Genomic DNA, 26,101 nt, shown 5'->3' on the forward strand with positions numbered 1-26,101 from the left:
ATAAAAGGAACAAAATGAAATCCCAAATTACAAAAATTACAAATTGAAAAATAGTTCACAGGGAACAAAAGCTTTCAGCCAAAACTTTCTGTGCCATTCTTTTCTTCCTTGCCTGTTCTGGGGGTAAGTTCTTCATCACTGATGCAGCCCCATTTGCCACCTTGACGTTTAGTCAGCACTTTCCAAAACAAGAGAATTCTCATGCAAATTTATCTTTTGTGTCCAGAACATACTGGATCCTCTGGGTAGGGACTCTTAACCAAACCATCTGATCTAGCACTCCCAGCTTACCTTTGGACCGTTTCCCGGCTTCAAGTGATAACCAAAAACAAGTTCAAGATTCACTACTTTCTCTATGCTTTCTTCAGCTCCACCTGCAGAATCCTGCCAAAAAAACCAGGCAAAGGTGAGAATTCACATCTACCATAACCCACTGGGAGACAGGAGCACACCCTTTGGTGGCAGAAAGGATTTGCCTTTCAGGTGTCACAAGTCTGGCAGGCAGCAGAAAGGAGACATCACACTCCAAGAGGGGCAAAGGCTTCTGCATGGGTTTAGGGCTGGCAACTTAGTGGATGGCAACTGGGAGATGCTGTACACTTTCTGCTCCTGGCTGAGCTGCTCTGGCACAGTGTGCTGTCCCTGCGAACGCTGTGACAGCCTCTGCCAGTGGAATTGCAGCTGGCACAGCAAAGCAGAGCAGCAATGCTCTTCATTTTCCCCTCCAGGGAACAGAGTTCTGCTATATGAAAATTTGCTTTACGTGGATTTCACTCTATCGCTGTGCAATAAATTATGACTAAAAAAGATACTTCAGGATTTGGGGTCTAGAATTCCTTGGTTAGCTTACTGAATTAAATAAGGCAAATATCTGCTCTAGCAACACCAAAGTTCCCAAACACCCTCTCCCTTTTGCATGGGTCTTATTACTGATTATCAGAAAACTAACGGGTTAACGTAAGGGTGGCAAGACACAAAATCATCCATTCATCCTTCCCTCCTACAGCATTAGCAAACTGGGGAATTATGGGCTTATTCTGGACCAGGGGTCTGCTGTTCTTCAGTGGTGACCAGTTGGTGGCAGCAGTTTGGAGGAATGACTCTTCAAAGTAGTTTCTGATTAATGACAGCAAGCACATTGCAACCAGTTGTCGTTTAATTTAATTCTACTGGCTCCATGATACAAACTTAGAACTTCCCTGAAAACAATTTCTATTATCTTATTATTTGTTCTGATGTGACCCATTGCTGCTGTTGACTCTCCACATTTGTTACAACCCTCTGTAGAACTGCAACCTTACCCTCCATTGAATGGGGTTAAGTTGAGACATCAGAACAGTGAAATATTCATACCAGCATGAGTAGCACGTCTTATATCAACAGTGAGACTTGCCTTAATTAATGGTGGAAAATGAAATAGATTTAGGTAGTCATGGGTTAACTTCTCGATAGCAGTCTAGAAAAAAAAAATCAACAAAACCAGATGGGAGTTATTTAGTATCTCATCCTGCAAATACAAGCATGAAAAACAGCACAACCCCACACGCCCTCTGTTTTCCACTGTGGATACATTAGAGCATGTGAGAAGAGTTTAAAATATAGCCCTGTGGTAGATTGGGCCTGGTTTGTATTCAGAATCAGATCTGATTAATCAGAAAAATAAATGTTCAGGGGGCTTGTTTTTGTTGTTTTTATTTATGCTCAAATCAACCCAGGAAGCTGAGATCTTTCATTTTGGACATTATTGACTTCATTAAGTTTCAATAATTTTCCCTGTAGGCAATATAAATTAAATATATCAGTAATGGTGTGTGGCCATGGATAAAATGGCTGATGAGCAAAAGGGGAATAAATCTGTGTGACTTACAAAGCTAAATTTGTAGGACCAGCAATTACAATACAAGTATCTCTTTACTAGCAAATTGGGCTCTAAAATGATTGAGACTCTACAGAATTATAGACGCTGCTTTTATAGAATCCCTTTTCCAAAGCTGACTGCCAGAAAACTCTCTCGTGTGGCTACAGTACTAATACATTACTGCTGTCATGATCACATTTTCCAGACCGTGATTTTTTTAACTCATTACAAACATTAGACATTTAAAACACTGTTTAAAAGCAAAGTTCTAAGAGCAAAGAAACCTGTCAGTCAGCTTTAAAGTTGTCCAACTGAGTTTTGCTAGTCTAAATATGCTTTACGGTATAAATGAGATGTGGAAATGGAGAAGCTGAGATTTCAGTTCAAATAACTGTTTTGTATCTGTTTCTCCTTCAGCTAAAGAGAGTTCTCTCTGAAGATTCCCAAGTTTTTCTGCTGGGAGAATGGCCCTCCTAGGTGAAGATGCAGCAGTACTGCTGTCCAGCTCACAAGAAAACCAAGAACTACAGAACAGTATAAAGACCACAGCACATTTTCATGCCTCAAAAAATGCTCAGGTTGCTTTGAGTTCTAGATGCATATGAAACTATAATTCTGTTTATTTTAGATACCAAATATGTTCTCTATTTAGCTTTGAACTTTTTTGTTGCTAATACTACTGAAACTCCATAGACTCCATAATATTCACACTATAACTTACTGTAACATGCAATATATGCTGATAATACCTTTAAATGGATGATGTGTCCTCTGGAAACAATTCCCATCTCCTTTAAATCCTCTTCTTCTAGAAGAAGCAATTGCTTCCCAGTGATATGATGTTCCTTAAACAAGCTAGCATAGACACTCATTTCACCAGAAGCATCGCCTTAAGATAAAAGAGGTTATTCAGAAATCCACATGGCACATTATTGGAGGGGGGAAAATGAACAAATGTATATTAGTGCATAAATGCGAGCATGAAAGGACATACGAGTAGCTTTTACCTTTTCTAGTAAGTTGTTGCATCCAGAAAAACTGCAAAAAAGAGGAATCAATCTTGAAGTTCAAATTATCAAAATTTTGTATTACAGTTATTTGGAGTTCACAAGTAATTATCTTTTATAAAACAAAATTTAAAATACTTCTCACTTTGGGATAAAGGACTTGGGATTCACCAATGCAAGTGATTACTTCTTGGGCAGCTTTCCCAAACTGCCTTCCATTTTGCAGCCCCCTTTCTCAGTTTATTGTCATGAAGAACTGAAATGACCAAAGCTGAAGCTGAGAAATGTCATGTGCTAAAAGAGCTGAAGTGAAGGAGCCAGATCTTTTATGGTTTTTGTACTGGCTTTCCAGACAGTCCTTTGGGAAATGTCAGCCAAACAACCCCATGATGCATAAGACACAAAGGGAGTGCTTGATAGGACATTAACATAATTTTGACACATCACTATGTCAGAGATAAATCACTGATGTGTCTTGTTTAGCCTTTTAACTGAATAAAAAGGTATAAAGTACTCAATGCCGTTATTTTATATGAAAGAGAGATTCCACACCCCCTAAAAAGCCCTAAACTTTTTTTCAGTTAATTGCCATCCAGGTGGCAATGGGATAAAACTATAAAACATTTGAGCTTATCCTGTCCAGGATCAGGTCACTGGGCACTTCCACATTCCTTAAACAAGGACCCAGGAATTCCCTCCTGGCTGCTCTCAGTTCCCAGCTCCCACTATTTTCTGGACACTGGAGAATGTGGCTGTTTTATGAAGGTAATTCAAATCCTTAATTTGCTTCTGGTCATTTTCAGGACTTTCTGGGACACAAGTTTCACCAAACAAACAGCAGTAAAATCTCACCTAGATTTTCTGATCTGGCCTTCCCTCCCACCACGCCCACTGTAATTTGTCAGAGAGCTCCAGCATCACCAGCCTGGCCACATTAACACAAAATACTCACCACATCTTCCTCGGTCCACGCACAAATATCAAAGGAGGGCAGCAACTGTGTGAGAGATACGAATTGAAAAGAAAACCATCTGACCATTTTCCTCCCCTCCACCCAAATTTTACTTTGGTGGCTGATACTATTCTGTTCCTTTTCCCCTGCAAAGTGCAGGACTTTAGCTGCAACTCATATTGATGTACTAAACCACTGGATTCACACTGATTGTGGGCTGGCTCCAACAGCGTGTTGGCAGTGTTAAATCGATCCTGTCCCTCTCTGCAGATAAAATTACCAGCAGATCTTCAACAAAAACAACTTAGGAAGCAAAAGTAAACCATCTGATGGCAAGGGACTCTATCTGCCTCTCCTCTTGGTTCTGACACTATAGGAAGGTTTTTCCTATGGCTTTGGTCTGCAATGAAAATAATGCTGGCATTAGGACTCCCTCCCAGATGATGGATACTTTCTGCAAAAGGAAGGAAAACTTTCACTGGACAGCAGTGAAAACAGAATTTGGAGTCTGGCCACTGCAGACTGTCTTCCCACCCACGTACAGACAAGTCTCTCTTGCTTTCTGCCACTGCTGTGTAACGACTCCTGTAAGGCTGGAGGAGTGCAGCACTTCCCAGCCTCCTACACTTTGTTGGATGCAAGATGGTGTTAGCTCTTGAAGCACTAGGAACCCACGGAGGAATGGCTGCGTTAAATGAAATTCTGGGATGATTTGAAAACTGACAGAGGAGAAGATGTCACTGTAATAGTGATTGTCATTTTACTCATTCAAGTGTATTGTATCTAAAGTGTCATCCTCTTGGCATTTTTATTCAGCTTAAGGGGTTACCATTAATTGTTGTAGATCTGTATTTCGACAGTCAGCGTCTCCCAGAAGCTCAATATCATGATGTAGTTGCAAACTTTTTGATGTAGATAACAGTGATTTATGAGACACTCAGCTCAGTTACACCCGAGCCCCCATGGCTTTGTCGCCTCCTTCAGAGAGCCCTGCCACCCCCAGGGTCCCCAGACCCCACCCACCAGCCAAGCATGTCCCCATGGCAGGCCCTCACCCCGGCACCTCCAGCTGCACACTGAGTGACCTGGGCAGAACACTGTGGGGCAAGAGTAGTGCTGGGGGCAACACTAAAGGACAAGGACAAGGGAGGGCAAGTGGCAATAATGAACACACTCAGCAGTTGTTCTGAGAGTTGTGCCTTTTGTAGGTACTTAGAGTCAAACTGGCTGGTGCTGCAGCAGGAGCCTGGTACAATGATTTGTACAACTGAAAAATTTACTGCAGAAGTCCAATAATGCATTTTTAGATGTACAGTTTTTTCTGCTTCCTTCTGGTTATATTTAAACCAGAAGTGGCAGAATAGTTCTGTATTATTTCTCTCTTGTCTTTTTTTCTTAATGGGAGAATAAAGGAGAAACGTCACACAGTTAGTAATACAGAAAAGTGACTTAAACCAGCAGGCAATAAGAAACTTTTTGGAACGCTAGTGTTTTACACAGTGACACAAATGCATAAAATTTACTGTCAAAATGTTTATTGCAAAATAGAAGTTTGGAACAAAAGAGAAGCAAGGGAAAAGTTCACACCAAAGGAAAGTTTATGACACCAATTGAGGAAATTGAATACATTGTATGATTTCTTTTTGTTTGTTTGCTTTGGTTTTACACTGGAAAATCGAATCCACAGTGTGAATAAAACAAGACATGATATGTCAAGTGCAATAAAGAGAATAACTGACACTGCAAGATTTTACCACACACAAGTGTAACATTGCATGTTCCACACAAATGATATATTCAGTTTACAGCACAAGAGTCTTGGCATAGGCATTGCGCTCAGCTTTGCTTTTTCAGAAGGGAGAATGAAGTTTTCTAACATTGTGAAAATATTTTCTATTCAAATTCCATCAGTTCAAACCTGAAGTGTAAATAGCATCGACTCCTACTATTCAGTACAAAACTTCTTCAGTAGTGCAAAAGCAAGAAATGCAGTGGACTATATCTGACTTTAAAAGGCATATGAGTATTTAGCACACAATATAAAATGTTAAAAGAAAGTCATTGGTTCTATAGTTTTAAAATTAAATCTTCACACATCAGAAATCTCTGTGCAGATTTTACAGTGTACACTAAGTTGAAGCCTGGGGGAAAGGGGAAAGGTCTCTCCTCCAGATTCCTACCAGTGCATTTTAAGGGCTGTGAAAATTACTAAATGAACTTACTTTTTCTACCTGAACATTCTACATAGGACTGTAGTTAAAACCTCTGTCAAGTCAGAGGTCCTATTAAAAACCTGTAAAAGCTGCCTGATTACAGATAAAGGAAGTACACCACTAAAAACACACAGTAACACTGCTCAATACTTAACAGCTATATGCACACTACAGATCTATTGCTACTGCTGAGAGCAATACCCATCATTACTGCATCAGATATTTAACTCAGAATAAACACTTTAAAACCCAGAAGGAAAGGGAATCAACATCTAAGGAAACCTCTGGAATGATAAGCAAATGACAAGCCATGAACATGACTGTGTGACAAGAGGCGACGCCAGACCTCACCTCCAGAAAGCCCTTCCAGTCCAGAGGGGACGAGCTCCTTGTCAGGGAGCACACAACGGCTGGCAATGCAGCACACCCACACTGTACCCTAAGGCACTTGCTACTCCAAGAAATTAGTGATGACATTGTCACAAAAATGACTAGATCAACAGTTTTCCTTCAGTAATCCCATTTCCGTATTTTTTCACCACTGCTAAGGAAAGAAAAGGAGTTGGGAGTTGGACATCCTGTCTTGGTCCCAGCTGACCATTAAGCAAGCCAAAAGTCAATCCTCCCCATTCTTCTCTGAGGCCATTTACCCACCTAAGTTAATGTTTGCAGCACAGCAGCCTGGTAAATATGCCAAGTTCAGGCCTGGTTCTTACCTTTCCCCTCCATCAAATGCAGTGATATTTTTTTACTACAAATACCTTCAGGCTTTATGGAAGCCAGAGGAAATTGGGAACCCAAAAGGCCTGGCAGGGCCTATTGAGCTGAGAGGTGTACAAGGCACAGGAAGGCTTTTGGTGGCTTGTTTGGGCTTTGGCCCAGAGCAGCCAGAGAAATGCCTTCTGGGTTTGGTTAATGCTTTCATTAGCTGACACAAAATGTGGCTGTGGACTGCTGTGGAGATTTGTATAACCTGAGGATGAGACAGGTAGAAGATGGACTTGGATACACTGCAGAGCAAAATCAGGTGTGGAAGACGAAATACTCTGCCCTCCTCCAACCACCATACCTGCCCACCAGAGCCACTTTTCAAAGCCCTTATCTAGTGAGAAGCGTTTCAGAGGCAGAAACAACACAGCTTGATTCTCACATATGATAACTGGCTTGTAAACTGGAGACAACTAGTGCGAAACTCATCAGAGGAAAGTAAAAATGCAATTAATACCACTGCTTTTTTAGTAAGCATAGCCAATATTCGAAGTATAATACTATCTCAACTGCATCAGAAGAATTTGTCACGTTATCACCTTATCTACAATTCAGAGATCACCTTTGCTACTTTAAATGCATGGGGAAGTTTTAGAAGAACTTGAACTTTTCCTTAATATAGTCTCATTTGCTTTGAGAAACAACATGGGGGACAAAGGTGAAGGGGGAAAAAATCCATCTTGCTTCGTTAAAAAATATTGAACCAAGTAGGTAGAAATCACTACAAGCACATTACCACATTCTGATGATATCTGCTGATATAAGTTACAACACTTGGGTAAGCACAAAACCTTGAAGACAGACTTAAACCTTGTGATGTTGCAGCAATGAATATCTGTGTCATACTACTTAAAAACTATTTTTATTTCTGTAAAGATTAAGGAGTTAATTTACAAATTCACTTAAAACCTACACAAACATAAATGTGCATGAAGTGCTCCAAGATTGTCAAACACCAAAAAGTGCAAAATATCAATGCTAGGAACAGATTTTTTGGGGTTTTTGAATTAGACATTTACTGAACCAAATTTTGTTTTCAGTTGTACATCCCTACACTGCTTCTGTGATAATTTATGCACAATGATACACATCTTGAGACCTAAAGTGCACATATTATGTTACACAAATCCATCAAATTTCGCTGAGTGCAAAGTGGCAGTGACAAAAATAGTGTCATTGCTGTGGGGTGTTAGCAGACGTAGACTTACAAAAATAGTACAAATCTACACTGGAAAAGGCTATTTGTTCTTATATCCATTCCATTATTTGCCCTTCCAACTCTCTTTTTCTTTCAAAAATCAGGTCACTTTGATGGACCTAAGAAGTCATCCACACATGAGCCAAGAGTTTCTCTTTGGGATACTTTGAACATTTACTGCATCATTTAAATGATAATTTGATAATGAGAAAAGCTTCCAGATACAAGAGGGTTAAGTTCAAGTCAACAGGTTTGGGAGTGTTTGGAAGAAGGTTAAATGCCATCCTGCAGGAACTAAGATCCCGTGCAAAGCGAACGGAGCAGGCCAGCCTGAGCACAGCACTTGCAGGTGACTGGATCAGTGCTGATGCTTAAGGATAAAACAATTCTTTCTTTCTCACAACCCAAAGAGGTGCCCACTCTAGAAAAACTTCTTCAAAGAACTTTGCTTTGTTGAGTGAACAGGTAATGATTTCAGGCCTGCTGTTATCTAACGTATCCATTTTTCTCTAAGCTATCCACAAAACACCATAATATATAGGTTAGAGCTGTGTAACAGGCAAGCCTATAATTAAAGAAGCCACTCAAAAACAGAAGTTTTATAAAAGAAACCCTTCCAGTAATTGAGAATGGAATTTTGATGGCTTATTCCCACTACTGCTGAACTACACAATAACATCTTTCTTTTGAAATGCTGCCCTTCCTCCTTGGCAAATATTTTACAACATCTTCCTTTCTAACCTGCATCTGTGTTTGCACTGGTTTCCCTCCCTCCTTCTGCATCACCACTAAAGGGGTCATCAGGAGAAACATCCTCTCTGCTCTCAACCTAAGTGCCTGGCAGGCAATTATTGCAGCAGACTGTTAGACACTGAGTTTTATGGTAAGCTGTAACAGCAGTTGACAATACTTTGAAAGTAATGTGGCTGCAAAAAACACTTATGCAGAGTCTAGTAAATGTTCCTGACATTACTGCCAGATTCTACTACGGAGAATTTCATACAAGCCACGGTAGTAGGGCCCAAGCTGAAATGTCACAGTGGCTTCTCTTTATCCTTTCCCAAGGATGGCACACACTGTTTAGCAGATACAATAGAATCAAAATTTACAAACACCGATTTTTGCTCTCAGGTACAAGAATAAGTCCATCAAAGTTAATGAGGCTTCATGGATTCACATCAACATAACTGAAAATTAGCTTCTAGATCACAATATCTGATAATAGATGCAGAGGTCTGATTGCAGTTTACTTTGCTAGAGTGAATTATACACACATGCACATACACGTGAGGGGGAAAAAAAAGAACATTTATAGAAATCATCTACTAATAAGGATTATCTGAGCTCTGCTGCTATTTCATTTTTAAACTATATATATATATATAACTAACCCCTCTCTCCCTCCCCAAGCTTCTCTGTTCCTAGAAACTTATTAGTGACTTCCCACAATGCTGCCTTGAAAAAGGCTTTAAATTAAGAAACACAGCAAACCTCTTCACTACAACAGTAAGAAAGAATGGATGTAGAAAATAGCAAATCTGGAAGTACAAGCATATGCATATGACTGACAATTAAAGGGGTAAGGAAAATGACAAAAAACACGAAAGAAAAATTTGAAGTACATTAATGGCATTAATGGCATTGAAGTTTCTCCCAGTGTTTCCAGATCTTAAATTTATCAAGCCACAGTTTCTGTAATCAGGCACTAGGAATTACAGATATAATGATAAAATAATAATAATCTCAATTAGTTTGGAAAGTTTAGTTCCAAATTTCATCAAAGCAGAAATAAGTCAGCACAATCTAAACAAAAACAACATATCTTTCTACATACAAATATGCTCAGCCTGGTAAATATCTTTTCATTGTTGTTTGTTTTTTGTTCTTTTACAGGATTTAAACAGACCAAACTGACAGGATTCTTGTTCTAAAACTTTATTGTTTTACTTTGCTAAAACGATTTCAGGGTTAACTCTACAACTTATTTCATTCGCTGCTATCATCTGTGTCATCAAAATCATCATCATCATCATCATCGTCATCTGACCAGTCGAATTCACTGAAACCCAAAGCCATGTTGATTTTCTTCCCTTTTCTCATAGAGGTGGTTTTAGAAGAATTCTTTTTGGCTTGCATGTTTATCTGCATTCCAGAATGCAGGACAGATCCTGCTTTGTTCAGAGAGAAGATATCCCCAAAGCCCGTCATCATCAAGGCCTTCAGACTTTGGTTCATGCCAGCTACCTCCCCGTTACTTGTTGCTGTGATCTGACATGACATCTCTGCACTGTTTGACTCCTCTGTTTTAGATTCAAAGTAAGACTCCTGAGACATTCTTGCAGCAAGAGGTAAGAAAAACTATTTAAAAGGAGGAAAGGACAGAGCAAAAGTGAAAGTTAGAACCAATTTAAAAATCAAGGAAAAAGACACCACCAGATTAGTCAGCAATCAACAGAAAGCATATGATTAGTGAATCTAAACATGGAGGTCGAGTAAGAATTCATTAAAACAGATAGCATCCTTCTGGGGTCATTGTTCTTAAACCAAAATGCAAAATCACTGAGTGGCATGGCAAGAACCACAGGGAACAGAGCTTTCATGACAAAAGAAGGTTCAAACTCTTCAATCCTTCATTTTGTACAGCACAAAACAGAATATGACATTTCCCAACAAGGAAGACTCGTTCCAAGGCAATTGGAGCTGCTTAATTCAACCTTTCAGGATTGAAGAATAAATCAGGTTAGGACAAGAGAAGCCAAACAAACTCTGCAGTTTGATGCAGAAACAGCAGCCCCTAAATATAAGAAAGCAGCAGCAGACTGGTTTTGAGTGTATGCTCAAAAGGAGAGAAAGGGTAACCCTGCAACAGCCACAATCAGAAATGAGTCTCACACCAATGCAAAGGACAGGAGAACTGGCCTCCACCCTGCACCTGCACCAGCACCACACCTTCAGAAGCCATCCCAGGGACAAGCAGGCAGGGGAAGAGGGGTGGTTTTGGTCAGCTTGGCAGCTTCTTCAGCTTTTTTTTTTCCTTTAGTCGTATCAAGAGACATCTGTCAGTTGCTTGTACATCATATTAAATTTCCGCTAATCTTCACCTACAGATAATGGCATTCTCCTGACCCAGTCTGTTTGTAGTAACAAATGAAATATGCCCTCTTCAGGTTAATGATTAATGCCTCTTGAGAGTGGCCAGGCTAGTAACCTGTGACAGGTTTGCCTGGGCTTCACAGGGAATGAAAACTCAGGAGTTTCACCTTAAATTAAACTACCTACTTGTCTTGGGGTGTCAAACCGAGACACTACTAAAACAACAGCAAAGGTGCTGTGTGTGAACATCTGCACTAGCACTTCTTTCCATAGCATTTGTAAAACTACCTACCCAAAATTCATAGGTTTTCATATATTTTTTAACCTAATCAGAAAACTGACTGAAGAGTCGATGGCAGTTGATCAAAAGAAGTTACAGGGGTGATTATGGTGATGCCCTGCTTTTGTAACAGAAGAGGCTTCATGGCCAGGGTTGCTCAAAGAGTACCCATTTCTTGGTAAAACCACTTACATTGACTTATTTTCTATCATTAAAAAAGACAGCATCTGTCTTCTGTTCCACTTGAGCTTTCCCTACTTACTAAGACTATTTGCATTGTGGTTAAGTAAAGTTAGTGATCAGGGTTTAAGAAACAAAAATAAAACAAAGAAGTTGGGATGATGGGGTGCCCTAAGTAGTCTTCATGCATCCTATTGCTATGTGATGAAAGAACCTGCAGCTAAGCTTCTGTACACGTGGCTGTACAAAAACCTCCATCAACAGCCTCCTAGCTGGATCAAGGATCAGCAAAAGCTCTTCCTGATAAAAAGAAGAAATCTTTCAAAAAAAGACCTAGCACACACACTTCATTGCCAGGTATAGTCACTTTAGATCCACGGAAGAGCATCCTGGACATATGGGAAAAATTCCCTGCAAAAATCAACAAAGCTGCAAATCAGCTTTCCACTGAAATACCTATCTGGGTCACTGACTGTTCAATGTCTGAGAGTGGGTAAGCTGTGAATGGCTCATTTTGCAAGTTATAATCACATTACTTCCTCCATATTTTGTCATCTCGTTATCTGGAGAATTTAGAGTTTGTTGGGATGGGAGATGCCTTTAGTGACACTCTTATCAGAAGCCCTTAGAAATGGCTAGGGTCCACCAGTCTCTCTAAATTCCATGGTTAAATGATCACCTGCAGGTACAGGGCATCATAGGTGATATATGGATTTCATGTCTTCTCACTGTCTTCCTCTAATAAGATGTTCATCTGAGCTACATATACTACCATCACAAAGTCAAATATTCTTTCAAGAGAAGTCTCCCATTCCATGGCAACTATGGATATATTTTACTCCACCAAATGCTCCTGATTCCCTTGTGCTAGAGGCTTTTTGAGATCCACACAAAGGAATTTGCAGAGATCAGACTCAAAGGTGTCTGTTGTATAAGATGCAGCAGAAATAGGGTCAAATCCTATTGAGCAGGGAGAAATGCACAGAAGTATTTCTAAATATTTGCCTCATCCTTCCCTCATGCTGAAGCGTGTGAAGCTATACTTTACTATTTGGAGCAGGAGCAGCCTGCCACTCACAGTTACCTACGATGCAGGATGAAGCTTCTACCAATCCTTCTACCAATCCTACAACAGCTTCACCAATCCTGGAGAATCAAGTGGCAGAGACAGCTTCGCTGTTCTCCTGTCACTTGGTTTAAGTTTCTACTCCTGCACACCACTGCTGGCCTCTGGTCTTTGCTGCAGAGACAAGTGAAAAGGTGACTGCAGAACACAGAGCAGGGACAAGAGTACCAGCTAAGACACAATGAGAACTAGTTTTGACTAAGAACCAGGTTTCTGCCTAGTGGGAACTCTAAGATGTGTCACAGTTCTAGCTGCCATATCTTTACTCCTGCTTTTACAGTCAAGGTAATTTAAAGTCAAGCACTGAAGCTCCCTGTTGTAACCCTCTAGTTTGATGCTGCTGAGCAGACACTGCTTGAACTAATGGAGGGAGACAGATGCCTGACTCCCAAGGATTACAGCTTGCAAACAGAATGTTCAAAGATATTTTGCAAATGACTTACAGCTATGAATTTACAATATAGTTGTACATGCAACCAGTGCTACAAAGAAAACCCAATCTTGCTTGAAAAAGCCCTTTTTTTTGCCAGTATATCCAATTATTTCCAATAAAAGGGCTCTTTAAAAAATACATTCTGTGTAACAGCTCACTTAAGATGTATGGAAAAAACAAACCTATATTTGTCTATTAGAAGAAATTGCACCTAAATGCAATAGGACAGTTGGGTTAATGCTATGCAGAAAGACAGTTCATGCTTAGCACAATAGGCCTTAGCACAATGCTTTATTCTTGCAGCAACGCCAGCTCTAAGTGAAAAGTACAAGTCATAAGCAACTACAGCATAAAAAACCCTAGGGCCTTGCTGGTGAAAAGGTTTGCTCATTAAGGCTGTGTCTCATGCTGTGCTCAGGATAGAGGATGGCCCACAGCTCAGTTACTGGAATATGGCAAGTGTTAAAGCAGGCATAGAGATATCTACTGAAAACATACAGAATCTGCACACAGGAAAACATTTATACTCTGTGATTTCACTGCTGCATGTTCACAGCTGGAACATAAATGCAACTTCATTCAAAGAACAGCAATAAGCGATGCCTTAAAAAAAAGTCATATGTAAATGGGTCTGGCTGGAATCAAGGTTATTAGTAAGAAAAAATTGTGCACAAGAAAAATCATATGCTACTGCAATCTCAGTTTGGTATTTGTCTTAGCTAGTGCTTTAAAAACAAGTAGGTATCACAGTATTTTTTAGCAACTCTGTTGTAATGTCTCGCCATGCACTAACCCTGTGGTCCTCCCTCTGCCAATCAGTGGTTGAAGAGCATAGCATTTCATCAAGAAATTCAAGATAATGCAAGAAAGTTTTTTTGTTCAATTTACTAATATAAATGTGGGAATTCTACCAGCTGGTAACTGGCCAGTCAAAGTTATGTTAACTATAATTATGAACAAAATCTTAAATTAATACTTCAAATTTTGACCCCATTTTCACAGCACTGGAGTTTGCTTCTTCTCAAAGAAAAAGAATAGAATAAAAAAAAATCTGCGTAAATTTCACAACATGCCTTCTGGAAGATACAAATGATTCTTACATTTTAAGACCAAATCCTACATTCCATAAAGTCTACAACTTTCTAGTTGAAAAAAGAATTTATTGAATGTAAACAATTTTTAAAGCTGAGAACTCTAAATAAATCAATGGGACACTATTTAAAATGTCCATGTCACAATATGAACTATCAGTAATATGTGGTATGGAATGTATGAAATACATAGATTAAATTAAAAAAAATATATTGTTATCTGGAGTGATGCAATAAAATTGGCCCAGAGGAGCAACTAAGACCAGGAACACTATTTCCTTAGTATGTCTTGAGATTTACATAGACAAAGCTCCAAATACTTCTGACACAAGATGAAAGGTTGAATTATTGTCTACTTACAGGAGTATTTGATTGTTCAGTTAACTTCTGCTCCCACATCTTCAAACGTCTCTCCCGCTCCTTTAGTTCCTGCTCTTTAAAGCTCAGATCACGCTCCAGTTTCTTTAGTCTCTCTAAGGTTGCCTCAATTTCACATCTGCACGGAGACAATTTGTTACGTCCTGTCTTTTCCTGACAGATATAAATTGTTCATAATTCCCACCTGAATGTTAATTAAATGTGAAAGGCTGAAAAGTACAATACTAACTCAAGCAGTTCATTTAATTACCAAATGCAAAGTCTTTCACAGCTTTAGGAACAAATGGTAATGTTTATACTTCAGACCATAATACCTTCAGTTGAAGAAAAATAACATTTAAAAGAGTAAAATACCATATAACAGAAACATTTTTAAAATGAAAATGCCTTCTTTCCCCCCAACATCAAGAAACATGATCTGATCCATAAAGAAACTGCATTAAGAACTGTTAATGGGACAAGCATTAACAACACAATACAGGCACTCCAAGAAGCCCATTTGTCTGGTTTCTAACTTGGCTATGAATACTACTTGGACTTACACTCAAAATGCACAGAAGCATTTTGTAGGGGAATGTTTTCCCCACTTACCTTCCTATTTCTTTAGGTGAAGATACAAAAGCAAAAATACAAACTGTGATATGAGCCAGCCCTGCAAGTGGTTACAAATACAAGGTTCTCAAGTTTGGAACAGCTGTGAGAAGGCTTTGGCTAACTTTTTTCCACTTCTCACCATATTTGCAAAGTTATGAAAATCAGGAAGGGCAGGAAATGAAAGCAGTACTCTAAGAAAGTTGCAGATACCATCTTTATTTGGTTTCACTGCACATACTTCCCTTAATAAAGTAGTTTCCTTTGACATACTTTCTGATGGACAGTATATTTTAAACACATGAACTGAACTGCTCTTAGAAAAGAGTTTAACAAGTTTTGCACCACACAAATACACAGAAGGTGAACAACAATTCTGTCACCAAATTCAGACATATATTTTGCTTGTGGAGTAAAAAAAAGAAAAATCTCCTATTAGTATCAGAGGTTGTACCTGCATTTAACATTTCTGTGCCTTTTTGGGAGACTGTGCACTGCCTGCCACTTGTATTCTGACAGTTGTGGGAAGAGTCAATCACAGTGTTCTGCTTTTCTCCTTGAAAAAGCGAGCTCTTAAGAAGACAAGAAATCCTAAAAAGAGCTCCGAAGATAGCTATTTGGACTCTGCAAGGTTAAATATTCTGCTTAAACTTCCACGTTATTTTTTGTGTTTTAACACACTGTGAACAAAACATGCTCCTTCTGATGTTTTCAAAAAGAAAGCAGAAGGACTAACAGAGTTAGCTGTCATTTCTATTTGGGGTGGAGACTTGTTTCTGTAAATCTCCTGTCCCGGCATGGAATGATTAAACTCTTCTCCACTAAAAAAGTTCAGCCTCTCAGTGTGGGAAAATAGCATACCCAAAGAGTCTAAGCAAATCAAATAATATAAATATTCCAAATTCTATGGATTTCTCATTTTTATAAGACATCTCTGACAGACAGCATTGCTTAAAAAGTACAGTGAAAGGATTCAGAGGTCGAATAACCAGAAAATCCCACTGCAATCTTTACCACCATGCTTAATTCTACTGCAGAAATCAGCCACCTGGGGGCAAAGGCATTTATCACACTTGAGTCCTGCTGAATGAGCTGTTCTGTGTAGTGGTCAGAACAAATACCACTTGTAATTATTGTGCTTCAGATTTCAAGAAAAATTCTCTATCATATTTAGGCATGCATAAATTAAGACTGATCCCTGTGCTGGGTAGAAAGAGGTCACACATCATAATAAAGAGACAACAAGGGAACAAACTAAAAGGCACTGGACCAAAGGTCAGAAAGCGACTCGTCCCCAGACACCCATATCCCTCAGAAACCCCTTCTGTCAGGTGCAGCACATACTATGCTATCTGCTGTGGAAACTACAGAGCAATTTGAGGGCAGTTGCAAGCACTGCTTTTCTTAGTTTGTCTCTCATCATCGCTGCTACTTACACACAACTCTATAATTTTTTAAATATGTAAATTACATTCTCTTTTTAAATAATATTATGCGCTAGGGGAGTCCTGGTAACAATAGTTTTCTCTATGTCAAAAGTCTATTTTGCACTGTAATTATCTCCCTTCATTAGACAGAAACTTCTCTTAAAATAAAAGGTTAGTCTGCAAAAACAGTTGCATTCTGAAAAATAATTCCACTGCATAATGAAACTGTGTAATTAAAGAGAAAGCTACTGTACATTGCCCAGTTAATGAGTCTTACTCCATAAATGAAGCAGCTTGAAACATTATACATGGCAGGACATGTGGATTTGTTTGCTTCTGTAGTTCTGCAGTGTGAGTTTACTGGTTTTTCTAGAATAGTTTCATTCTGTGACACTGAAGAACAAATACTAATACATTACTAGAAACTATAATGATAAACATTTGCAGATTAAAAACAATGACTGGCATTTCTTTATGTGTCTTGAATTGCTACTAATACACTAATGTAAGTATCACTAATAAACTATTTTCATCATTGGAGCAGCCACTTGTGGGGAGAGGATGGAAGGAGAGATGCAGTTAGTACATATGACTAAATGCAGACAATAGGATCTCTCACTGAATTGGAACATCATTACTCCTACAATAATTTTTTCTGACTGTAGTACAAGTGCCTTGAGAAAGGGCTCCAAGAAGATCACAGAATATGAATTTAAACACAGGGCCTATGCAACTAGACCTATGCCACCCAGGCATAAGGCAATGCCCCTATATTATTAATAACAGAAAATGTGCTGAACGTGTGTGGAGCAGTTAGGAAAAAAGACACTGAATTATTTTAAGGAAATACAGAACAAGCAGATCAAAATGTGATATTAATATAAAAATGAATACCAGAAAATGTTGCAAATAAGATCCCATTATGTAGATAAGTCAAAGCATCATTTGTGTTATGAACTCCAGCAGTCATGTATAGACTCAGCCCACTCCCAGTTTTCATGCCAGCCAGTCAGTGATACTGAAGACTCCAGTTACTTGCTGTTACAGCTACAATTTTGGCATGTCTATACAAAAAAGACCTCAGCTTGCTTTTTTTTTAAGAGTGGGGAAAAACACAATCCAGCTTATCTGAGCTTTGATTTGCTTTGGTAAGTGCAGAATCCTTGTGAAAGTACAGTATCTGGATCATTAATTTGGACGTCCCTCAAAGGAACAAGCACAATTTTTGCTTTTCCCAAGCCCACCCTTCTCCAGGGCTCCGATATACAGGCTTCATTAAAATTCTCTATTTTGTGGTAATACATATCATACTTTCCCTACGCTGGTTTCACTATTTCTTTGCAAATCACTATGGGATGGGATAAAAAAAAAGGAAAAAAAAAAGAAAAAAAATTAGTAAAAACAAAGATTTTTCAACGCAGAAGTTAAAATACATTAAACTAATGTGCTAAGTTGTTTTTAGTAACAAATTTAAGTCTCTTTTAGTTTATCCTTCAGGATCACTTAATGCATCTTTCATATATTTCAGGTGGCAAATTTTTGGCATACTTTCTGTTTATTTGACTAAACATTCATGAAAGCTTCCACACAGATATGGCTTTCGCATCAGGGCAGGAAGCTGTTACCAGAATCTGGATAGGAGAGCACCCCTCCAGCTTCCAAACAAGTGCCCACATGATTTGTGCTCTTTCTGAACACTGTGTTTTCATTTCAGCTCAATTCAAAAATCATCTTTGGTCTCAGGCAAATCATGTCCCATCATGAATTTTTATTTTCTCTCTCATATTTCCTTGTCTCTAAGTAATTTATTCTTCCAGAAAAAATGTCACATTTATTTTTAACACAAGTCTCCATGGTAAGTTTTTTCATCACTTGATAGTACCAAAGAGCTTTTTGTTGCTACATGCCTTTTCATTAACACCTTTTCAGACATTCCTCGCCTGAGAAATTTAGGTGTATCAAAACAAAATTTCCAAGAAATACTTGGGCAACTTGAGTCACACTTCAAGAAACAAACTGATTAAGTAAAACACTGTTTGTTACCAAATGTCAGCTAGTACAGTTTTTATTTTCCTATACTGGCAAGTTTTAAGTAGTTATTTGCTTTCCCTAAAGGCAATTGAGTACCTGCCCATCTTTCAAATAAGTATTTTTAATATAAGAACCCTCTCACTAGGATGTACTTTTTTCCCCAACCCTCCTTGTGTTCTGTCTGCTGTCAAACACACAGTATGACGCTCAGAGTCTGCACAAATGGCGCGCAGCCCCCGCGGCGCGGCCGAGGCGGGCGGGCCCGGCCCGCGCTATTTATACCCCGCCGTGTGACCGGGGGCGTCCCAGGCACGGCTCAGTTTTTCCACTCGCCCCACTGAAAATCTACGTCTTGCCTTTCCTTGGAAGGCAGCGGAAGAAGCGCGGGATTGCCGGGCTTGACGCGAGCTCCATTTCCATGCGCTCCTCCCCATCCTCCACCCCGTCCCGGTTTCTTCGATGCAGGGAGTCTTTCGGTATTTGTGCTCCCTGCTTATTTGGCATAGAGTCAACGCTTCTTAATATAGACCGAGGCACGATCATCTGCAAAAATCATCTCCCTGTGCAGATCTGTTTTCAATATTCCATCTCAAACAGAAGGCTGTACTGGGCAACCAGCAAGTTTTTTAACCCACAAATAAGCCTCAGGGACAGGTTTATGAAGTTTTGGCATATTCCAAAAAAGAGGCTGGAAGTTTTACTGCAAAACTGTAATGTAATAAAAGTGTCTCAAATCTCATCTCCATTTATAATCACTTACGAATAACAATTACAATCAGCAATAGCTAAAATCATATGCTCGAGCAATGCTGGAACACTGTAAAAAACAGGACTGGCATGGGCATGTGCTGGATGTGTGAACACAGCTGACACAAAGGAGAGAACACATTAAAAATGGCAGAATGCATAAAAGTGAGGACAAATAGAGGCTTGACTTGGAAGGTGGGGTTTTTAGGCCCCTTATCTTTTTTTGTTTTAATATTAACAACACTTTCTATGAAAATGGCATCAAACCTACATGTTATCTCAGTTCTTTTGCCCTCACACTACTGACTGAAACCTTGTAATCGGTTTTAAGATGTGAATAATAAAACCATAAATATCGTGATGCCTAAACCACTGTAATAATAAATATAGGGTACAGCTAAGTGCATTGGCTCCTAATACAAGTTTCACAACATTCTGGGCATTCCTGAAAAACAACAAGGTAAGCTATGTTCTAAAAATACTTCAAGCACACATATTTTCTACCAGTACATCACTGGAGTCTGATGTCTTTCTGAAAAAAACACTCATACCATTTCAATGTAAAACCACCACATCATGTCATCCTGGGAGGAAGAAAACTTACCTCCACTCTGCCTTGTTATGCAGGAATGAGTTACACTGGTCTGGAAGGTTGCTGTCATTTGACATAGATTCCAGGATTGAAATAATCTGCTTGAAAGATGGTCTTTTCTGAAGAAAAAAATAAAACCCAAACAGAGCATTAGTATTCATATAAAACCACTAAAACTATCTGCAGGAATTTTTCAACTGAAACCCCACAATTAGCAGGAATTGCCACACTTCTTTCTGACCACAGCATCCTACAAGAGAACTGTAAATCTGTAAATGATTTCTTTTTATTCTTCCATTAAAGTTTGAGAAGAGTTGCACAGGCTAGTAGGACTCAAGCCTTAGCTTAGTCTCCCATGTCTACTAGTAAAGCAGTATTAAACATTAGAATCATCAAATCATCTAAATTCTTAATTTGAAAGAATAATTTTTCTCAAGCTAAGAGAGAAAATGCTTCCACATAGAGAAGGCTGGACCATCAGCAACTGGTAATTATACAGATGGTCTTTTACAGGTATTAACATCAACTCTTTGGTGTATGAACAAGCCATTTAGCTGCCTATCAAAAACAGGTTTCTGGCTGCAGTTCCCCTCTTGCAGAGGAGATACTTTCAGAAATAGTCTCAGCTACTTCAGGGGCAGGCAGGGAAGAAGTGAAGATTGATATTAGGGAAGGATGTCTTGCCTGGCAGCTAAGCTCATGTTAGTGGACTCTGTGCCCTTCTGTCCTGGGCTCATTTACTGAACTTTCTGTTCCAGGGTTCTCCATCCAAGACTCACCGTGCTCACAAGTCAGAAAAACCAGTTAAAATTTCTCTGTGTTTTTGGTTTTGTTTTGGTTTTTTTTTTTCACTTTTCCCTTAGTCTCAAGGGGAAGCCATAAAGTAGGATAATAACTGAAAACTGAAAAAGCCAGTTAAATGTGTTTCTTGAAAGAGCACTGACTCTGTTAGTCTGTTTGACAGACCCCAGACAAGGTTGAGACAAAAGGTTGAAACAAAATGTAGATACATAATAAGGGGATGATGCACATTCTCTCTCTACTGTGCCTTTAATTATACCATTTCTGCTAAAATTACAGATGCCGCAATTAAAACGTGCATTTTAATTTGGGAGCACAAAAACAATTAGGAACAATGCTGAGGTGTCTCTCTTAGGAAGATCCAAGTGATTTCCACATTATAAAAGACAGACAATTTCTTTATTTTAAATGTCAAACAGCATGAAAAAGTGTCAAATGCGTAACAAAAAAAGAGACAAGCTCTGTTATACTGTAATGCTGCACTCTTCGGCTGTAACTGGAGGCTTTGTCTGTCATTTTTTGGTCCACCTCCATGATTTCAGGCAATGGGCAGTTCAGGGAGCTACACAGATTTTCTTTGCCACAGACACGCTCACCCCAGCACAAGTGCTCATGCAATTTGTTCCCCAGCCCAGCACGAGAGAGTGGCAAACTGGGCACGCAGAGCTCCACAGCAACAGGTCCCGGTTAAGAGGCACACTGCCTGCACTGGTGACAGGACCCCTGTCACCTTGTATGGAACCCAGCAGGGCCACCCTGCCTTTACAGGGGGCTGGGGAGGCTGCTGTCCTCCCCTCCATGTGCATGATGGTGCTGGACGTGCCACAGCTGAGCAGATCCTCTGAACACACCCTGGGAAGAGCCCAAACTTCCCCGGTCAGGAGTCGACCACACAAAATCCATCTGTGGTACCACCACCACTGACTCCAGTTTTGGGGCAGAGAACCTTTGACTGGCCTTCACACCCTTTTTGTTGCTACAGCTGCATCTCTTGTAAGCACACCAGTGGATGTGAACTGTTGAAGGGATTCAAGGGCCTCCCAAATGGTGAGGAAGCTGCCAGACAGGAGATAGTGGCTCCCTGCAATTCACCAGGGTGCTGCAAGTGCTATGCATTGTCCAACAGACTGGCAGGTACATAATGTGCCTATACAAAACCAATTCCATTTTCACGAAGACAACAAGGGCAAACATTCCCATGCTGCATTATCTACAATATTTTATGGACTATTCAGGTTAATTTACAAAACACATCTATGAGTTTTTCTTGGTCCTTTTTTCTCAGGTGTATACTGGGAAGTATAGGGCAGGGCTGACACTAAGTGAGCACAGTCCGCTCTACGATCAGGCTTGCCTGGAGTAACCAGAGGGGAAACAATGACAGAACAGGGCTTTTACTAAGGGCAGGCAAAAGGATCAACCAACTGATTTGGGAGAAGCAGCAACAATCACGTGGTGGGTCCTGTGCTACAGGCAAAGGGGCTGCAGAGCTGGTGCAACTGGAGCTGGAACAAATGCAGAGTCACGCAGTAATGTCAAAGTACTGTACATCTCTGGCTGTGCAAATTCTGTAAACAGCCAGCAGTCACCCTGCCAGCTTTGCAGCTGCCAGATTTACAGGCAGCAGCTTTGCATGGAGACAAACCTGACAGGAAGGCACAACACTGTCACATGGGTTTTGTTGATTTCTTGACCCTAGGAAAGGATAATTTCAGATTTAATAAATGCACTCTAAATGCAGAGTGGTACCTTGGCTGAAACTGGCAAGAAGTGATTTGGGAAACTGGGAGCCTGAGCTGAGAAACTTTAAAAAAAAAAAAATCTTCTTTTCAGTTGGTAACTGCTTAGCACTTTCTAGAAAGCCCTTATAAGGGATTCTTAAAATATCAAGGCATGAGTCGCCTTTGAAAACTGTTTCCCTTTATATCTGTGATGTCTCATACTGAAATCTTTAAAATATATGCCCCTCTAGAAATAATTCTGGCTCATGTTTTCATTGTTTTCTTCCACTCAGTATTTCTTACTGAATAGGTCTCCATAAAACCAGGATATTTAATCTATTTGTCTTTCATTTTTTGTTTCTTCTCTGTTCCCAGATTTCTGATTTCCATTAAAATACTCTATAATTTATAAACATCTTTGATGTGGAGAGAAACTGAAGGAACAGATGAAATGAGAAAGAATTATTCACTTACAACTCAAAAGCAAATAACCCCAGTAAACAAAGACATCAGTGATGAGCAACCTTGTTTCTAACAATTACCTAATACCCAAGCAAAGCTTGGTAGAAATTTTAAGGTGTGAACTGTTTGCTTCAACTAGCAGTTTAAACTGCATAAAGACTGCCATTCCAAGTATCACGTGGAGCACTACAGATATTTTTCTCCATGTGTGAAGAAATTCTTAAGAATTCAAAGCAACATTAATAACTCTGTCTGTGCCCATGAAGAAATTATGGTGTGAGCAGTGTCTGACACTCCAGCTGCTCTGCAGCAGCTCTCCAAGTGTATTCCTTAGCCCCACCATAAATGCATATCCCTCATTTCTCAGGGGTAAGCCACCAAAAGTTACCTCATGCTTTCTGTGAGCTAGAAGTATGCACCTTAGCAACTGCTTTTGAGCAGCTGACATACTCAAGCTCACCCCTGCTTGACCTTCAGTAACTTGTTCATGCATCAACGATCTGATTTTCTAAAGCTAATCCTGGCAAAAAGGGAATGCTACACAGAGCCGTATTTCAGAGGAGCGTGCTCCATCTTTTGGCTCATGCAGGCCACACAGCCCTTTATCAAAGCATTCTGAGAGCTCTAAGTAGCAAACCTTTCCCAGCACGTGACTGAATAAGTCAGTCACATGTCCAAATTGTGACCACAGATTACTCCATTTCAGTCATGTGAACAAAGCTGTAATTGCCTAACAGAAGAAGAGCTGCATGAGAAAAACTAGCGAAGAGCAGACTGTCAGAAAAACCCCATCTCACATGAGATTCACAGTTGCATGACTTCTGGGAATAATGTCTCCAGGAACCAGCCCACACTCAGATAAATTACTCTATCAGACAGAACTCAGCCTGATAGTTAAGCATCATTCTTTTACAACATGAAAATCCCTCCCTCTCCTCGAGAAACAGTAACAGTCTTTTGGACACTTATGGATGAGGCTCGAACAAGGCAGACTGAGCTGATATAGTATGTGACAACTACAGAAAAGAAGTTCCAATAATTCTTATTCTGAGGCCTTTGGTAGTGATGCTGACACTTAGGAGCAGTTAGTAAAGATAAGCAGTCGGCACTGAAAGTCCTCTTCAGTAATTACTGACCTAGAACTTAAGCAGCCTACTTGTAGATTCAAAAACTTCAAGCATTTTTCTCCCCTCTCTTCTGTGGGGAGGATACAAGGAATTATTAAGAGAATGGCAATTATATGTGTCTTCATGTGGAAATCACATGTTGACAGATCTCAGTCTTCCAGATCCATTCTGTAGGAAAGCAACCCCCTGCTTTTAAAAGAGAGACCAAAAATGCATATTTCCTTTCTCATATTATTCTTCTATGGTGATAAATTCTAGTTTAGAGCACCTAATGTTCTCATTTGTCTTGGAATTAATATTGGTCTCTGTGAAGTAGTAGCTAACTTTTTTTTAAGTTTAAAGAAATGAAGTTCTTCCTGGTGCCTTGACTTGAAAAAAAGAGCACAATTTCCTTTGCTTAACTATTCTTTAATATCTCAAATATTTTCATAGGCAAAGGAAATTGATGTTAATCCTTGGTACTAAAGTTAGCATGCCCACAGGCTCTTTTCAGCCTGTTTCATGTACAGTAGGATGGTCACAAAGTCCATTTAAAGAAGGTAACTCTCATAATCTACAATAGCTTTTACTGTCTAAATAATTATTCAATCCCTTCCTTGTAGCAGCAGATTAACAGTAATAATGGTGCAGCTCTTTTAACTTTTTATTCTGTTTTCATGGTTAAACAGCACTGCTATTATCATATTATTACAGTACAATCATTATAAAGCTCACCATTCAAGCCCTAAGGGAACAGATTAGGAAAGGTTTAATGTTAATTTAGAATGTGTTGCTGCTGCTCCTACCCATGTTTTATGGATTAATTTATTCTTTACTTATGCTTGTGTTTTCAACACCAGTAAGGCACAGAACTGGACCTTAAGATTTGTATTTCATAACACGATGCTCATATATATCCAAGAGGGATTAAGTATTAACCTTTGAAAGAAAATATAAAACCCACAATTTTTCCACTTGCTCCAAAATCACTACATTTTTGCCATCTTACCATATTCCCTGTCATTGTCTTTAGTAGTTACAAAGTTAGCAGCATAGTAACTCCTGATTAAAAGGGAGAGAGAGAGTTTTTTAGGTATAAATATATAAACACACTAAAAAAACACAACAGTCCTGGGCATCTTTGTCAAGAAATGTGTCAATGGTGTCAGCTCAGACTTGTCTCCCAAAAAATGCTAATGCGCTTTGCAAAACAAGATTGGGGTGGTGGTACAGAAATCAAACACACATTTAATTACCTTTGAATCAGCATCCCAACATTGGTGCATCAGTTCTGCAAAACTTCTGGGACAACTGCTTGGAATGGTTAATCTCTAATGGAAAGAAAATGTACCAGTTACTGGAAGCATTTCCCTTTAAGCTGCTACTAAACAATTTCCTATGAGACCAATAGACTTCAAAGAACAAAAGCACACTCTCTTTTAAACATAATATAAAAAATGTGGAGACATATTAGAAAGAAAAATCAAAATTACTACCACTAGCAAGAAACACAATTTTTAATAGAACTATAAGAAAGTAACATGTCAAATGCACAAATGGAGTTCCTTAAAAAAGCTGAGAGAAGAAGCAAAATCAAGACAAACAGCTTTTAATACTAAAACATAATCATTTGTGGAGGTTACTGCGTAGTACTTTAAGTTGCTTGTCATTTAGCCATAATGTACAGCCTGCCTTAATTCCTTTCTCCCACATAAATGATCTAGCTGTAAAATACTATAATCACTTTTGACACACAAATAGCTGAAATATAGATTACATTAAGTGAGTTAAAAAGAGTTAAGTGAAGCTCAACATGACACAAGAGATGTTTCATGAGCCTGTGGTCAGAAGGATTAACGAGGACATGCAGATCTCAGAAAGTACTCACAGAGCACAGTGAACTCATAAATATTTCCTAATGACTGAAGACAAGGAGTTGCTGGTTATAGCCAGGACCACTGACTACAGAGAATTAGTTTGCAGCTAGTTTGGTTCCATTTGCTGAGAGTTTTAAATTAGAAGATTTTTACATTAACAGCCTGCCTC

At 39.3% G+C, this 26,101-nt stretch overlaps 1 protein-coding gene across 7 annotated transcripts in view; it reads right to left on the bottom strand.

The window, feature by feature from the left end:
• The window catches only part of MAP3K20 (mitogen-activated protein kinase kinase kinase 20), a 92,385-nt gene that overhangs the window by 21,109 nt on the left and 45,175 nt on the right, over positions 1-26,101 (bottom strand). For 6 of the 7 annotated variants that reach the window (XM_039701212.1, XM_039701202.1, XM_039701232.1 and 3 more), the window contains exons 9-16: positions 25,312-25,386; positions 19,978-20,084; positions 14,560-14,695; positions 3,818-3,862; positions 2,866-2,896; positions 2,608-2,747; positions 1,394-1,456; positions 292-384 (exon numbers count right to left, since the gene is read on the bottom strand). In XM_039701212.1, coding sequence (XP_039557146.1) covers positions 292-384; positions 1,394-1,456; positions 2,608-2,747; positions 2,866-2,896; positions 3,818-3,862; positions 14,560-14,695; positions 19,978-20,084; positions 25,312-25,386 — 690 coding nt within the window. Of the gene's footprint in view, positions 1-291; positions 385-1,393; positions 1,457-2,607; positions 2,748-2,865; positions 2,897-3,817; positions 3,863-5,330; positions 10,355-14,559; positions 14,696-19,977; positions 20,085-25,311; positions 25,387-26,101 lie in introns of those variants that run through there. The other variant, XM_039701258.1, reaches the window with a different exon arrangement.

The sequence above is a fragment of the Passer montanus genome, unplaced genomic scaffold (genome assembly GCF_014805655.1).
Source record: "Passer montanus isolate IOZ18808 unplaced genomic scaffold, ASM1480565v1 scaffold1, whole genome shotgun sequence".
In the NCBI taxonomy this organism is placed as follows: Eukaryota; Metazoa; Chordata; class Aves; order Passeriformes; family Passeridae; genus Passer; species Passer montanus.